Source organism: Phascolarctos cinereus, unplaced genomic scaffold (assembly GCF_003287225.1).
Source record: "Phascolarctos cinereus isolate Bilbo 61053 unplaced genomic scaffold, phaCin_HiC Scaffold_5;HRSCAF=322, whole genome shotgun sequence".
Taxonomy (NCBI): Eukaryota; Metazoa; Chordata; class Mammalia; order Diprotodontia; family Phascolarctidae; genus Phascolarctos; species Phascolarctos cinereus.
In genome coordinates, this window is record NW_027555958.1 from 320,225,247 (window position 1) to 320,241,307 (window position 16,061).

Genomic DNA, 16,061 nt, shown 5'->3' on the forward strand with positions numbered 1-16,061 from the left:
AGATGTATCAGGCAGAAATTCAGGAAATCCTTACTTCCTGAAATATCCACTCCCAGCACCTCCCGGGCCTCCTTTACCTGCCGGAACATTTCTGGAATATCATAAATATATGTCGTCCCTAAAGTTTGTGCTTGGAACCTCTTGGATTGTAGCAGGTCTTTGGTCACATAGGGAGTATTGATCAACATTCCATGCAGTGGTCCCTGTTTGTCTCCATATGCCTGGAACATGATCTGCAGGAAAAGGTAAATAACATGGAGAACTGAGACACAAGTAAAAATCACTTCATTTCCACTAAATTAAATTCATCAAGAAGCTATTACACCTATTAAGTACTAGTTGTTGTTACCGTACTATTATTATTATTAATTTTCAAGTCAACATGAGAGAGACTGGGGATATAAAGACAAAACAAACCTAAACCATTTCTTACAGTAAAGGATTTTACATTCTACCTCAGGGAATACAACATATGCAAAGAAAAATACTAAACCATATTAGAAGATGAGGAAGAGCTACAAAGTTCAAACAGAAGGATGGATGAGAAAGAAGTGGGGGAAAGGAAGAGTGAAGGGTTTTCAAAGAAGAGGAAGAGCTGAGGCAGCTTTTTCGGGAGTTTGGCAATGATGGAAGGAAAAGCTGGGTATGAAAAGGAAGAAAGATATAGGGCAACAGCTTGAGGGAATAACAGGGTCAAATGAAGGATTTTTAAAGAAAAGGTAGATCTGAGCATGGCTGTAGGCAACAAAGAATTCAGTGCAGGCAGTATCAAGAGAAACTGTAGATTAGTGAGAGTGAGAAGACTGAAGTGACAACCTTCTGGAGGAGACCAAAGAGGATATGATCAAGGGCACAAGTATAGGGATTACCTTTGGCAAGAAGGACCTTCCCTTTGTCAGAGTGGAGCAAAGAAGAAGAAAACAGGATTATGTTGCGGGAATTTAAGATGTAGAGCTGGGAAGACAGAGATCACAAAAGAATAGCCTCTATACTTCTCAGTAAAATGAGGCAAGACTCTATGCTGAGAAAAGAGTATAGGGTTGGTACAGGTGACTTGAGAAAGAAAAAGAAGCAAAATAAAAAGGACTGTTTTTTTGAACTAGAAGAAAAATTCATTGGAAAGAACAAAAGTCAAAAATCTCAAAGGAAATAATGAAAAAAAGGTGGGAACAAAGAAGACCTAGCAGTATTCTACAAAGCAGTAATCCAAGTAACTCCTGGATACTAGTTAAAATAAAAAGTTAACAATAATGAGTAGGAAGAGGAGGTGGAGAAGGAGAAGGATAACTAATTTTGTACAACACTTCAAAGTCTGCAAAGTGCTTTACAAACAATATTTGATTTGATCCTCACACAACAATCCTGTGAGGTAGGTGCCACTGTTATTCTCATTTTACAGATAAGGATACTGAAGTTAAAGGACCTGCCCAGGGTCATACAGTCTCTGAGATGGAATCCCATCTCAGGTCATTCTGATTCCAAATCTAGCACATAACCTACTCACCATAAACAGGTTACAGACACAAGACCCAAAAGTAATTAAATACCGTAGCACAGCATTTGAAAAACCCAGGACACACCAACTACTAGGGTTAAGAATACACTATCTGACAGAAACTACAAAACACTGGAAAGCAAAAATTCAGTTTATACCAACATCTAAAACCATATACCACAATCAGTTCCAAATGGATATATGACCTAGTTTTAAAAGATCATGTCAAACAAATTATAAAGGGGAGAATAGTTCTTGATCAAACAAGGGATAGAGATGACCACAAGAAATAAAATGAACAAGTCTGATTACTAACATTAGGGGAAAATTTTTAGCACAAACAATATCAGTTTGGAATTAGAAGGGATTCAATTAACTGGGGAAAAAATCTGTGCAGCAAATTTCTCTGATAAAGATCTGATATCCAAATTATTTAGGGAACTGATATAAATGAATACAATAAAGCAATTCTCCAATAAATAAATGGTCGAAGTATATGAACAGGCAACTCTGGAATAAAGAAAAGCAAGTAAGCTTGAGGACTGTGGATGAAAAAAATCATTCCAAATAACTAATAATTAGAGAAGTACAAATGAAAACGGTGAGGTTCCACCTCACACCTATCAGACTGGCAAAGATGACAAAAAATGAAAATGATAATTGTTAAAAGGGCTAAAAGAAGACAGTCGCATTGATGCACTGATGGAGGAGCTGTGAATATTTTCAATCATTCTGGAAAGTAATTTTGATCCATACCCAAGAAGTCATCAAACCACATATAACCTTTTAATCCAATGACATCACTAGTTGGCCTACACTCCTAAAAGATCAAAGACAGAGGAAAAGAATGCCTATGTACAGAAACAGTTACAGGAACAGTTTTTGATATAACAAAGAATGGGGGGGGTGTTCAATCAAGGAATGGCTGGACAAATTATAGCATATGAATATAATGCAATAGTATCACACCAAAAGAAAGGTATGGAATTAGAGAAACCTGGAAAACCTTCTATGAAATGATTTAGCTTGACATGAGAAGAACAAGGAAGACAACTCATGCAATGACCGTAATTTTGTGAGAGATTAAGCATAACTGTAAAAGACTGATAATGAAGTATGCATCCCACCTCTTGGCAGAGAGTAGGTGGACTACAGGTACTAAACAAGACATGCATTCTCAGATATGTACAATGTGGGATGTGTTTTGTTTGACTATATTTGTTATGAGATGGCTCCTGGGGGGGGGGAGTGTTCAGGGATAATGACAATGATACCAAAAAGAAAAGAAGAAAAGCAGTAAAACATTTTTAAAAAAATACTCAGAAGATAGCAAAAGGGGATACATACAGGAAGGGCAGTGTTAATATATTACATTAAATTTAATATGTACTTTAAACAAAACAAGCACTGCGTAACAGTTTACATTTTAACATACTTTTTTATTGGGAAATGTTCATGTGTGTTGATATTTGACAAGTTCATAATTTTTAAAACAAAGTTATGAAAAAAATAAAGCTGTGTTTAAAAAAAGAAGGGGAAGAAAAGAAGGTATGGAATAGAAGCCCACAAGGCAAGGTTAAAGGTAAATAAGAATAACTAAGTGGAACAATTGGAAGGTGGAGCAAATGGATATAGTGGATCAGTGGATGGGACAAATGAGCGAAACAAAGAATTCGCTACTAAGTTGGACAACCGCTTGTTGGATATGTTAGAGGGGTGATTCCTCCCATATGTGAGTTGGGCTTAACGGTCTCTAAAGTACCTTGCAACTCACAAATTCTATGATTCAGGCAGATATCTAGAGAAAATGTTTTTTCCTTTAAACATTATTTTTTCTTTCTTCAAGCGTGCCTGCTGGGTGGGTGGCTTAGCTAGGCATCTGTGATAGAAATATATTCAACGTTCTCACTCCCTAGAGATTATCTGACATCAAGAACCAGCCACTTTTACTTCTGAAAGGCAGTAATAAATCAATACAGAAGTACTGCCCCACGTTCAAGTTCACATACCAGAGCAGTCATGTTCTAGATTTAGGGCAAAGTGAACCCTCTTCTCTCTTCTTTTCCTTGCACTCAGAAAGTGTGCCAACTAACCAATCAGGACTGTTCTAAATAAGAGCTCAGACCAGCCAATAGATTCTCTTTTTGTCTCCTCTTTGATAATGGAAGCCAGGTCCATTCTCAACAAAGGTAGTTCATAAGTACTGCATTACATTTTGATTAAGGCTTCAAATTTACAAGTATAAAGCTCTCTGCCAGAGGCATGGCATAAATCATCTTCACATACACCTACTGCCAAGTGAGCTATCATGACGTATTCTATAGTAACTCTCTCCAGTGACAGAGGTATTACCCAGGTACATATTGCAGTACACTATGGATAGGACTACAGCAGACCCACCATATCATATGATGGAATTAATAAGATGGTTTTCAATCATTTTAACTCAAATATTTCCAGGAGGGAACTTCATACTCCATATATTTAGATAGTTTTATTTGCTGATGAATATTTACAAGGGATGCTATTATTTCAATTCAATTAATATTTATTGAGTGCCCACAGGGTATATGACACTGAACTAGGCACTGTACGCATGAATACACAAACCATACATTCACACAATGTGGTGAATAATAAATGGGGAGCAATATATGTTTATGTATGTAGGTGCACATATGCAAAAAACAGTCACTAGTCAGTATCAGTGACTGTATCTGGAGGCCTGATGACTCGTCAGTGGAATGGAACTAAGGGCTTCTATCAATACCTGGCTCTGATCCCTGCCCCAATCAGATCTATGGTCTCAGTTTTAGGATATACACAAAGAATACTAATCCATTTCCATCCATGGGATAGATCTGCCTCACACGCTTCTGGAAGATCATGTAGATCAGAGGTGTTAACCAGACTGAGTGTGGCCTAAGCCAGATTAAAATATAACCGCATAAACTGCGTGTGCAAAATGCATAAAGACACAATAAAACATAGATAGTATCACGTTTTTAAACTAAGTTAATATGCAACTCGCAGAGATCTGTACATATAGCTTATCAGCCCCTGTATCTATGTGATATATTTGATACCACTGATGCAGATGACCATCACAAGACACCTAGAAAAGAGTACATTTAGGGACTGTGATGTTGGAAAACTAGAAGAAAACAAATTTTGAGATACTGAAAATGGATAAGTGAGACAGACAGGGAGGAATTCCACAAGCATTTCTTAAGCATCTACTATGTACAAGGTATTGTGGTGGGTATAGAAGAGAATGTCAAAAAAAAAAGCAAGGCCTCTGATTTCAAAGAGCTTAACTTCTAGTATGGAAGATAAGACTTGTACACAATTAAAATACAAGAGAAGTGGTAAGTACTGCAGGAGAGGTACAATATGCTACAGGTAGTCAGAGGAGGAAGAGTACATAGAACTGAGAGGGGATTTGAGAAGCTTTCTTGGAATCCTAGGTCTCTTCTCCCCACAGCTGCCTGAGTTTTGGCCATTTCAATATGCATTAGCACCTACACCAGACAGTATGAGGAAGAAAATGAAAGATGACACTCAAGCCAGCTAATTTTCCTCTTTGTTAGCAGATTCAAGAAAGACATGGTAGGCCAGGCAGTTTAGTCAGTGGTAAAAATCAGTGTTTGGGATTATCTTGTGAATTTCAGCTATCCATGTTAACCTTATATCCCCATTGCCCTATGAACACAGTTTAGAGATCTACGGATATTCATATCTTGAATTCATGAACATAAACATATACACACCCATGTGTGTGACTTTTACTTATGTACATATATAAAATATACCCCACAAACACATATATGTATGTAGCATATGCACACACACACACACACACACACACTTTTCACCAGACACTGTCAGACCTGTATACCTTCTTTCAATTTCCATTCACCCCCTTATTTCCACACTCCTTAAATTCATACATAAATCAACTTAAGTTGCTCAAAAGAAGTCACCAGAATTGGGCCTTTAGGATTCCCTATCTGTCCAGTCTATCCTCTGGCCATTAGCCAGGGTCCTAGTTTATGTGGCTACAGCCTTTTAACTCATCTGTAACAGGGCCCCTGGGAAACCCTCCCCATTAGCCTTCCTTAAAATGTACCACAGCTATCCTAAAAGGAAGCCTGACTTCATACTGAAGGTGGTTTGTTCATTCATTTATTCAATAAATATTTACAGAACACCTACTATGTCTAAGGCATTGACTGAGAGAACCACCACTTGGTATCTCTAAAATGAGTGTGAAAAAATCTCAGATCTTTCTAATTTTTTTTAAAAAAAGCAGTTCTAAAGAACAAACATATTTATCAAAAACATTAAAAATCTCAAGAGGCCATCTTATTTTTCACAAAAACAGACCTGCCTTGAAGCCACTGGATAATTTCATTAAAAACATCCCTGCCCATGGAAAACTCCAACTGAAAACATCTTTAAGGATGTTCAGAAAAACATCAAATACAGCAAAAAAATTCTGAATACTCATATTTGCTTCCTCATATTCTCGCCTTCTTTCTCTGTTTTAACTGGTGAGTCCTTACAAGGATAGACTTTTTTGACCACCACCCACTGAAAACCAAAAACACTACAAAATTAAAGGTCACCTTGATAATACTCCAACCAACTCAGATTTTTAGACCTGCTTCAAAAGACTGGCAAAAAACGACTTTTTCTGCTTCTGTTCCTAGATTCAAAAGGACACAACCATAGCCACGTACTCCATACTAAGAACCAGAGTGCAGGAGAAAGGATGAAAGAATTTGTGAATGTACATAAGAACAATTTTCTAAGCAGCAGACCCCCAAAAATATGACATCTCTTTCCTTCAAAAGAGAAGGGCAAAGATGAACCAATCTAAATTCCAGTTTCAGCAAAAAGCAATCGTGACTGGGTTTAGCAAACCTCCATTTCCCCCACCTCCCGCCCCCAATGGAGTCGTTACTCTATGGGTTCCCATTTTTATATTTGAAGAATAAGTCATCCTCTTAAAATTATTACCCACAAATGTGCTAGGATAAAATAGCAACAACACCTTCAACTTTTAAGAGGAGAGGTGACATGTAAATGGCATCATACTTAACAGATAAATGTTCCTGTTTGGTATTCCTTAGGCTACTAGAATTATACTGAATTTCTCCTTCTGTTTTTTATCTTCTACTTGCCCATGAGTGAAAATAATACTTTGGGAGGAACAACACCCAGATAAGTTAGAGGAGAAATCATGACTGCAAAGCAGGCACAAGAGTCCTTTCAAAGTGTCCTGAACCTCGACCTAGAGACCCCCGAGAGGAGGCTCACTGGCATTTGCCATGATTTAGTCTCAAGAATGTCTAACGAGAAGTTGAAGTTCTCACTCTAGAAGCCAAGGTCCCTGGGGTAGGCACATCTTTTGGAGCAACTGTAGTTTACTAAGCTATTTGATATGTTAGTGGGTCTTTTTCCAGTCTATCCATTAAAAGAAATCCAGGGGACTTAACTTTAATGTCACCATCAGCGAAGTGATCAGTGAAGCTCCTCAAACTCTGGCTATCATACCTGTGCTGTCCTGGAGTCTGTCACTTCCTTATATAGACTGATGTCCAAGTAATAACCAGACTCATTGGTCAAGAAGAGGCGGATGGGAATTGCTTTTCCAGTTGGTGTTAAGCGGATGTTAATTTTCAACTCTGCTTGGAGGACTCGGAGTTTCCACAGCCGGCTTCCATAGCGCATCACCATGCTCCTCACAGATTCCTCAATCTGACAGCAACAAATCAGAGAACACAAGGCTTAATAAATACTTCGTTCTGAAGAGCTCCTCCAAATCTGCCCCAATCTTTGGTAGGATACTAATGGGCTGCTGCTTTCCAAAGGCACAGTCCTTTCCAAAAAACAAACAAACAAAGGACCCTCCAGATTCTATTCCTGTTTCTGGATGAAGCCAGTGAAGACTTTGTGAGGCCCCTGCCCTGGCAGGAAGGCCCCTGCCTCACCGTCACTGCAAATTGTGCAGCCAGGTCTCCCCTCCCCCCTCCTCCTTACATATGCTCACTCCAGTTTATTTCAAAGATCTGTGATATCTAAAATTAGGAGCCACAGGACTAAAGAGGAAGCCCCAAATAAGAATGAAATCTGGTAAAAAGCTATTAAAGTAGCATTTATATGCATGATAACCATGTTTCATTGCACTTACAAGACTTTAAATCAACTTAGCAATTACTACCATGAGCTTTTTTCCATTCAGTTTTATTAAACTTTATAATATACGCCTGTTGGTAAATCGTACAGATTAAAGAAAAGCAATTTGTCGGAGGCACTCAGAGTTTCTCTTATGCCCAGAAGCTTTAAAGCATGGTCCGTGCTGCATATACCCGTGAGATATCTAAGGGAATGGTACAGATGAAGTTCTTTCTACCCAACAAGATAGATCAGTATACCTAGTTTTCAGGGAGAAGGAGGACTATTTTAACTAAGTCCATGTTCTCTCTTCACTAACATTAAGTAATATTAAGTTGAGATTTTTTTTTCAACATAGCTACCAACAGTTCCCAAGAGATGCCACCCCAAATGAAGTGAATGCTTTTTCTCAAGATCTTAGAAGACCTCTAAACTACTTTCACATTTCCCTTTTCTTGGGTCTCATCTGCATGCTTCTCTTTTCACATGGTATGGCCTGTACTTGTAGTTTCTTTTGGCAGTAAAACAAATTCTCAAACCAGAAGAGGCCATTATGCCTACCCCATTGTATTTAGCCATGGTTACTTCAGCCCAAAAGATTCTCTCTATTCTTTTCTTGAAAACCTTTAGAGATCAAAAGTCCACAAATGCAGGGAACTTTTCTATTCAAGGAACTGATATTCTTATGGTAAAGAAGACTGATAACATCTGATAATTTATTAGGAAACTGAGAAATAAAAGAATAGAAAATAGCCAGGCCATATTTTAAACTAGAATCGCAGCTTGCTTAGGTGAGTTTTACTCAAAGAAAAAAGTAATGAGATTCTAGAGGGTCACCGCTTCTCTGCTCCTCCCCAGCTTTCTTGATAGGTGACAGATGCTACAGTATTAGCCTCAGTCTTGATAACAAAATCCTGAGATTCACATTTTAGACATAAGGTTCAAAATGCAAAGGACCATTGCCTATAACTGGGCCTGAGAAAGTTAGATTATTTCCCCGTCTACTAGTCTGCACCATCACCAAAACCTCCCATTCTCAGGAGAAGTAATGAAGAGAGTGGGGCCCAATAAAAAGGGAAAGGGAACCCAGGGAATGGTGAGAAAAGACTATCACCCTAAAGGTAAGAGGTCAACTACAGAATCCCTTCGTTTTTATTCCTTGCATGCTATGCCATGCATTTTAAAAACAGGTCCTCTAGGGAAGGGACCACATGTAATGTGTGTGCAATGTCTTATTAACCAAATTCTCACCCCGTGAAAAATACTCAAGAGGAATATGTTAGGCACTTTGGGAAGCTGCATTAACTCTTGGAGGCCACTAGGGTGATGTTTAGTGCACCGAAGCAGGAATTTACACAAAAATATCCATATGACCTGTAGAGTTCATGCAATTTTCCAGAATGCCCAAATTAGTCTCATTGACTTGCACACACAAGGGAAGACTCTGTCTAAATAACGACAAAAGATATCATTCCAAATGAGAAAACCTTCACAAATATTACACAAGAGGAAGCAATGAAAAAGAATGAAAGATTCTTCCTTTTTCTATGGATTACTACAGTCTCTTACTGTTAACTCAAAATAACATGATGCTATATTCAAGTCTGACTTCCCTAGAGAGAGACAGTGGGTAGCTTCTTGCTATCAAGGTTTTTTAGCATGCCAAACAGGTCTGTCTACGAGAAGTGTCTCAGTACACTCTTGGGACCAAAACAGACTGAGTGTGTATTACCTAACTCCCTCATTCTTGATGGTGCTGACAAAAACAATTAGGACAGATGTACCTTTGATGGGTCCATGATGACCGTGGGCACAAAGTTGAGGAAGATATGGTTGCAATCAGTTCGGACGTTGGTATTGTTAAAAGCAACCTCCAACTCATCCATGGCTTCCAGGAGCAGACGTTCCCCCTCATTCTGCAGATACTCAAAAGAGGCTTCCTGTATAGGGAAGAAGTCAACCATCAACCTATCATAAGAAATTTGTTTATAGCATATAGGGGGCAATGAGAAAATGGTCTTAAGTAATCAAAAACCATTCTCCAATAAATAAAAAAAAATCAAAAAGCATAAACAAATAGTTCTCAAAAAAAAGTCAAACTCTTAATAACCATACGTAAGAATGATCCAAATCACTAATAGTAAGAGAAACAAAGATCAAAACAACCCTCAGGTTTCACTTAACACCAGCAAACTGGCAAAAATGAAAAAAGCTGGAAATAGTTAACATTGTGCCTGGGGAAAGAGGCACTGTTGTTGGAGTTGTGAATCGGTCTAACTATTCTGGAAAGCAATTTGGAAAGAAAGTGAATAAAATGTCCATATCCTTTGATACAGATATCTCATCTCAGCACACACCTTAAGGATGTCAATGACTGACAAAAGAGAAAGGCTCCATATACACCAAAATATTCAGAGCAGCATTTTTTTTTAGTAACAAAGAATTAGAATCAAAGCAGATGCTCATCAACTGAGCAATGGCTACACAGGTTGTAGTATATGAATGTAATGGAATATTAATATAAGAAAAATACTTATGACAAATAGAGAAACATAGGGAGACATTTATGAATTGATAGAAAATGAAGAAAGTAGAATGAGGAAAACAATAAACACAGTTACTACAGCAACGTAAATGGAAAGAACAACAAAATAGTTGAAAACAACATGATGTGAAGTTATTTTGACCAAGCTTAGTCCCAAATTAGAGATACTAAAAGCAATCTTCCCTTCTTTTTTGCAGAGGTGAGGGGCTATGGCTATGGAGCCATATGATGCCACACATTTTTGATGTGTTAGTTGGTTTTACTGGATTATTTTTTCCCCTCTTTTTAATAGAGGATGACTCTCATGGAAGTGGAGGGAAGTAGAAAGGAAGGGCTAATTGGAAAATAAAGGGATAGGATAGAAAAACAAAAGATACCAATAAAAATAGTTTTTTCCTAAAGAAAATGGTATTAAACACTAACATTATACAGAGCACAGGGGCCTTGAGAATCACTCCACTGTATGCTCAGAGTCAGTCATTCTAAAAACTACTCACAAGGTCAGGCAGTGGACTTACATATGCTCTAACTAAACTTGTTGCCTGCCTCTTGGCATATTATTTTCCTAATCCAGACAGAAACACCCAGTCTCTTCTAGGCACTTCTGTTTCTCGACAGTTTAGCTGCCAGAGGCTATGCTCAGGATGAGACATACAACTCCAAACTCCTAGACTAGGGACTGTTTTTCTTCATCCCAACCACCTTCTGCCCAGCCACCACTCTACCAGACTACCAAAGGTTTCCACCTCTTGGTGTGGAAATGGTAGTCAAATCAACACTATCATTGCTTTGGAGAAGAACTTGTTAATTAACCATGATTATTTTGTTCACAATTCCTATGACTTCCCCAGACCATGTTTTTATCCAGGAGGCCTTGGAAATTAACTCCCACCAAAGCACAAGACTCACCTTGGTGACCAGATCAGAATGCCTGATGATTGCCCTCACAAAGAATCTATAGTCTGTCACTTCAGTGCCCACTTCCACTTTGGCTGCCCCAAGGTATAAATGCATCTTGTGGTTGGCACATGGAATGGCAGTGAGGTCAAAATTCCTCATTCGGTTTAGCTCCAGCTGGAAAGCCAGGGCAGGCTCCAAGTGACGATAGATACGATCTTCCTCAAACTGAACTCAGAAATGAAAAGGGAAAAGTCACTTATAAAGAAAACCAAGAAAAGACTTGCTGGAGAATTAGTGATTATAACGGCGGGGGGGGGGGAGCTGAGGAAGGTAAATTCACACTAGGAAGCAGGAACAAAGAATATGTTATTCTGCAGATATTTCTTAGCAACTACATGAAAGATAAGAGACTATTAATGAGCTTAAGTAGGGATGGACAATCAAAATGTCTCCTCACCATTTAATACACATGGACTTTCATTAGTACCCAAGAGAATTAATACTTAAGGGCCTCTGTTGAGATACCACCCATTTAAAAGAAGGGAAAAAAAAGACAATTCCTACATCACTTCACAACTTGACAACTCATTACTGCCAATCATATAGGCTCTGTCATTCTCTACTTAACATTGTGTTTGTATGTTCACGAAGCCTCTCCTGATCCCCCCCCTAACTGTAAGTAATCTCTTCTTCCCCAAATTTCTCATGGTCTTTTGCATGCACTTCTCTTTGGCAATTGTTAAAGTCTAATTTGTATTATGGTTATTTATGCACATATCTTATTTCTCCTACTAGATTATAAGCTCTTTGAGGTCAAGATCCATCTGATTTCATCTTGATATCCCTATCATCTAGTAAAATATCCTATATGTGAGTAAACATTCAATGTCTGGTGAACTGAATGGTTTTTCCCGATTAAACAACAGATGAAAAAACTCTTTGGGGAAACAGACCATGTCTTATAATTCTTTTGAAACTTCTAATGACTAAAAGTGCTGGGTATATAGTAGATACACAATGACACATTCAATTTAATTATCTACACTGACAGGAGCCCAGTAGCACAAAAGAATAAAAAACATGAGATGATTAAAATTTGATACTGGAATGCACTGTTTGAGTTGTCGGGGGAGAGGGAGTGTAAGTCTGAAGCAAGAGATTTTCCATCCTAAATTTATTTTGCTTATACTAACATTTTAAAATTGCATTCCCAAAGAACATATAAACTAATAGGACAGGGATAGAGCTCAAATGTTGGGTGGAAGAAGCAAGCACAGGATGAAGATTTCTGCCTCACAAAATGAAATTGTTTAGTTAATTTTTTTTTTTTTGCAAATAACTGGGAGCTGACTATATGTGTATTTTCTTCAGAAAAAAGGAGCAACCCCTTTTAGCACAAGAACCTTCTAATTTCTTTTGATGACCACTCCAAGGAACGCCAGAATAGATCATATTGGGATTGCCTTTTCTTTTCTGACAGTGCAAAGCTTTCTGCTAGTTTCTGAAATCAAATATTCCCTTAAGAAGGGAGTTGGTTTCAGGTCCACTGAACATCTCAGACACAGGCAAACACAAAATCAAGAAGACGAAGAAGGCATTCTATCTCATATATAGCAGAAGATAAGGAGCTGTCCCTTGGTTAATTAAGGGGAAAAAAGGAAAGGGGGTAAAATAAACAGGCAGGAAAAAGCTATGGTTCTTACCTTATCCCTTGCTCGGAATGTGAAAAATTTAGGAAACTCTCTCTGTATTTAAAGAGGAAAAAAAAGTTTTCAGTCTTTCACAAACGTACCTCCTTTGGGCAGGTAACACACAGTAACAATAAAGGTGCATTGACAATCAAGCACCTGCAAGTCACAGGGTTTCCAACTGCTCATGACCCAGGTAACATATGAAGAATACTTGGAGCAACCTGGCAGCCTGGGACCTAACAGCAATCCAACTCTTCATCATCATGGCCCAGAAGGTTTGAAAACTGCTATCCTCAAACACTCACTCTAACATAACTCTGAATTGACAATGTCATAGAAGAACACGGTGATTTTTCTACTCTTCCACCACAAAAGCTCCCTAGGGGCTACCCCTTAGCACACCTGGGCAAATGGCACCAGTGTGTATGTACCTGGGTTGTAGCTACTGCAGCATTAGCTGCTCAGCTGATTTCCCAAGTTTCTCCTTAAACAGCTCTTAAAACAGACACAAACTAGCCAGCCAGCACAGCGAATCAAAACCCTGGCTCTTTCTACACTCACTGTCAAGTCTGTAATTCGAAGAGCTGATGTCATAAAATTTCAATGCAAAGGAAACTGCAAGGCAGCTACTTCAGGCACCACCACTAACTTTGTTGGAAAGGCCAGGATGGGACCAGTGAACTTGTTATCATGAGGTCTTACAACTCTCTGGAACGGCATTACACAAAAAGGCAACCCAATTTACTAGAACCTTATTAATTAACATAGATGAATCCAATTAGTGGAGTTCATTAGTTTCTGAAATTTAACTTATTAACACGAAATACCCGTTTCTCGGATGGGGAGCTCTACTGGCAGTGCAGGAATCAGGTTCATTACTATTTTCCTCTATAGGAGGTTTCATTAGACTTCATTATGAGCAAAAAATAATCAGCTAATTGTCAGCACAAAGCAGAATAACCAAGAAAAGTTACATGACCATTTCTCAATGAGATCTGGAAACTGTGAAAATAGAGGGAAATCTCGCTCACTGGAAGCCAAAAGTCTAAGACTCCCTTCTGATGGGACAGAATCAAACTTCTAAAACCTGACATTGATGGATGGAAGGAAGGAAGGAAGGAAGGAAGGAAGGAAGGAAGGAAGGAAGGAAGGAAGGAAGGAAGGAAGGAAGGAAGGAAGGAAGGAAGGAAGGAAGGAAGGAAGGAAGGAAGGAAGGAAGGAAGGAAGGAAGGAAGGAAGGAAGGAAGGAAGGAAGGAAGGAAGGAAGGAATAGAGAAGGGAGGGAGGGAGGGAATGGGAAGGAAATAAGGAGATGGGGGAAGGGGGAAGGAGGGAAAGAGTGGGGGAGACAGAAAGAAAAGATAAGAAGTGGAGAGGGAAGGGAATGGAGTAGCCAAAAAAGAAAATGCCATGCTGATAATTTAGAGGTTCACAATTGAGAAAGAATTTCTCTGATTTCTTAATTATAACTTCATACTAAACATTTCTTCAGTTAATGGAGCTTCTATAGCTCCCAGTATCTTGGCATTTAAACTGCAGAAATGCATATGACCACTACAATGAGCAGATTTGAACTGCATGAAGCAACAGAAAGGCAGCTGCTGATTTTGGATTCAGAAGACTGGGTTCAAATTCAGCTTCTACTACTTACTATGTGTATGCCAATGGGCAAATCAATTAACTCCCTGCCCCCCACCCAAGCCTGTTTTCTTATCTACGTAATAGTAACAAGTGTCGTATGGAGTAATGACCTCTGAGTTTCCTTCTAGCTCTAGATGTAATCTCAGAGTCCCTGCACTGAGCTCCAGAATACTTCTTGCTAAAGCTTGGCTGCTTAAAAGCATCCTGACATGGTTTTACCCAAGGCATGATCTTCTGAAGAAAATGTTTTGTCCTAAAAAATTTTCTGCCCCCACCAAATGACAATGAAAAATATAGGGCTGGCTTTAAAGTTAAGCGGGAAGATGTGTCATTTGGCTTGTCCATGGATTTCACACTAATAGTTTTGCACAATCTAGTTTTTGCACTGTTCCTTCCATAGGGGTTGGCTTTGAAAGCATTACATAAAAAGTGACAAACTCTCCCACCTACCCACCAAAAGGATAAGAATATTCTTCCATATGGCTCTCCTTCTAGTTAAGGTCAAGGAAAGTGACTTTTTCTATTCCCCATAGCTTCTCCTTATATACAATTTAGTTGGAAAAAAAAAAAGGGTGTATGTGCGTGTGTGTGTGTGTGTGTGTGTGTGTACATACACACACACACGTAAACAAAATCAAAATTCTTTTCCCTATCCACTGGTCAAACTTTTTTTAAAAAAATTTCAATTGTAACTATTACGGAATTCTGTATAGCACTAATATGCAGTTCAGATTTAAGAACCTTTACCACTATTTCTAACTATGACTATTGTTACTAATAATGAATGAGACAGTCCAATCACTAGAAGACCAACAATCAAAAAATACTTTCAGTCTGAAGTTGACCATATGTGATACAGGAGAATATAAGAGAAAAAATATTTACTTGGGTTTTTAATTTTCACAATTGTAACTAATTTTAAACATGTGAAGTACCCAAATAAGAGATTCCACAAAGGCAAGAACCCCAATGTCAAGAGACATTTATAAATCCCTAAGAAGCATAGCAGATCTTTCTGAGAATGACAGGACTTTTCCATTTGGGCTCTACAGAAAAACTATGACTATCTATCAGTTAAGGGCCCACAGATACACAGACAACACAGAGGATGAAGTATTGATATCTCAGAAATACTACTGCCCCTCTTGATTGCTCTTGCTTGCTCCCTCTTCAAGCTGCTAATTCTCCCCTAGCTCTATCCATGCTCATTCCATCACTAATTTAAATGCTTTCAAGACATTCTACTAGGGTTATGGGCAAATATCATAACTGAATGTGCAAAAAGAGAACACTCTTAGTGTTCTGGTACCAAAAATCTGAAAGAGTACAGCATTTCCTAGGAAGAGGAATTATACCCCTGCTGTGTGTTCTAATCAGCCAACCATCATCAAGACAATCAAAATAATTTGCCTAAATTAGCCAATCAAGACACCCTGCAAATCAGAGAATGTGAAAACCTACAACAGAAATCATCATAGCTGATTATGATACTAATAATCGCGTTAAAAACCTAATGAGATGAAGAAATTGGAAGCCTGCTGGTGCAACTCTCTTTTACCTTAACATGCTGGGAACTAATTATATAGGCTGTAATTAAAACAAAAACTAA

General features: G+C 38.4%; 1 protein-coding gene across 3 annotated transcripts in view; it reads right to left on the reverse strand.

Moving 5' to 3' along the window:
• Positions 1-16,061, reverse strand: part of ACACA (acetyl-CoA carboxylase alpha) — a 253,708-nt gene that overhangs the window by 96,805 nt on the left and 140,842 nt on the right. For all 3 annotated transcript variants that reach the window (XM_020991778.2, XM_078156110.1, XM_020991777.2), the window contains 5 exons: positions 12,824-12,865; positions 11,130-11,345; positions 9,460-9,615; positions 7,055-7,258; positions 78-233 (listed from right to left, as the gene is read on the reverse strand). In XM_020991778.2, the coding sequence (XP_020847437.1) occupies positions 78-233; positions 7,055-7,258; positions 9,460-9,615; positions 11,130-11,345; positions 12,824-12,865 (774 nt within the window). The remainder of the gene's footprint in view (positions 1-77; positions 234-7,054; positions 7,259-9,459; positions 9,616-11,129; positions 11,346-12,823; positions 12,866-16,061) is intronic.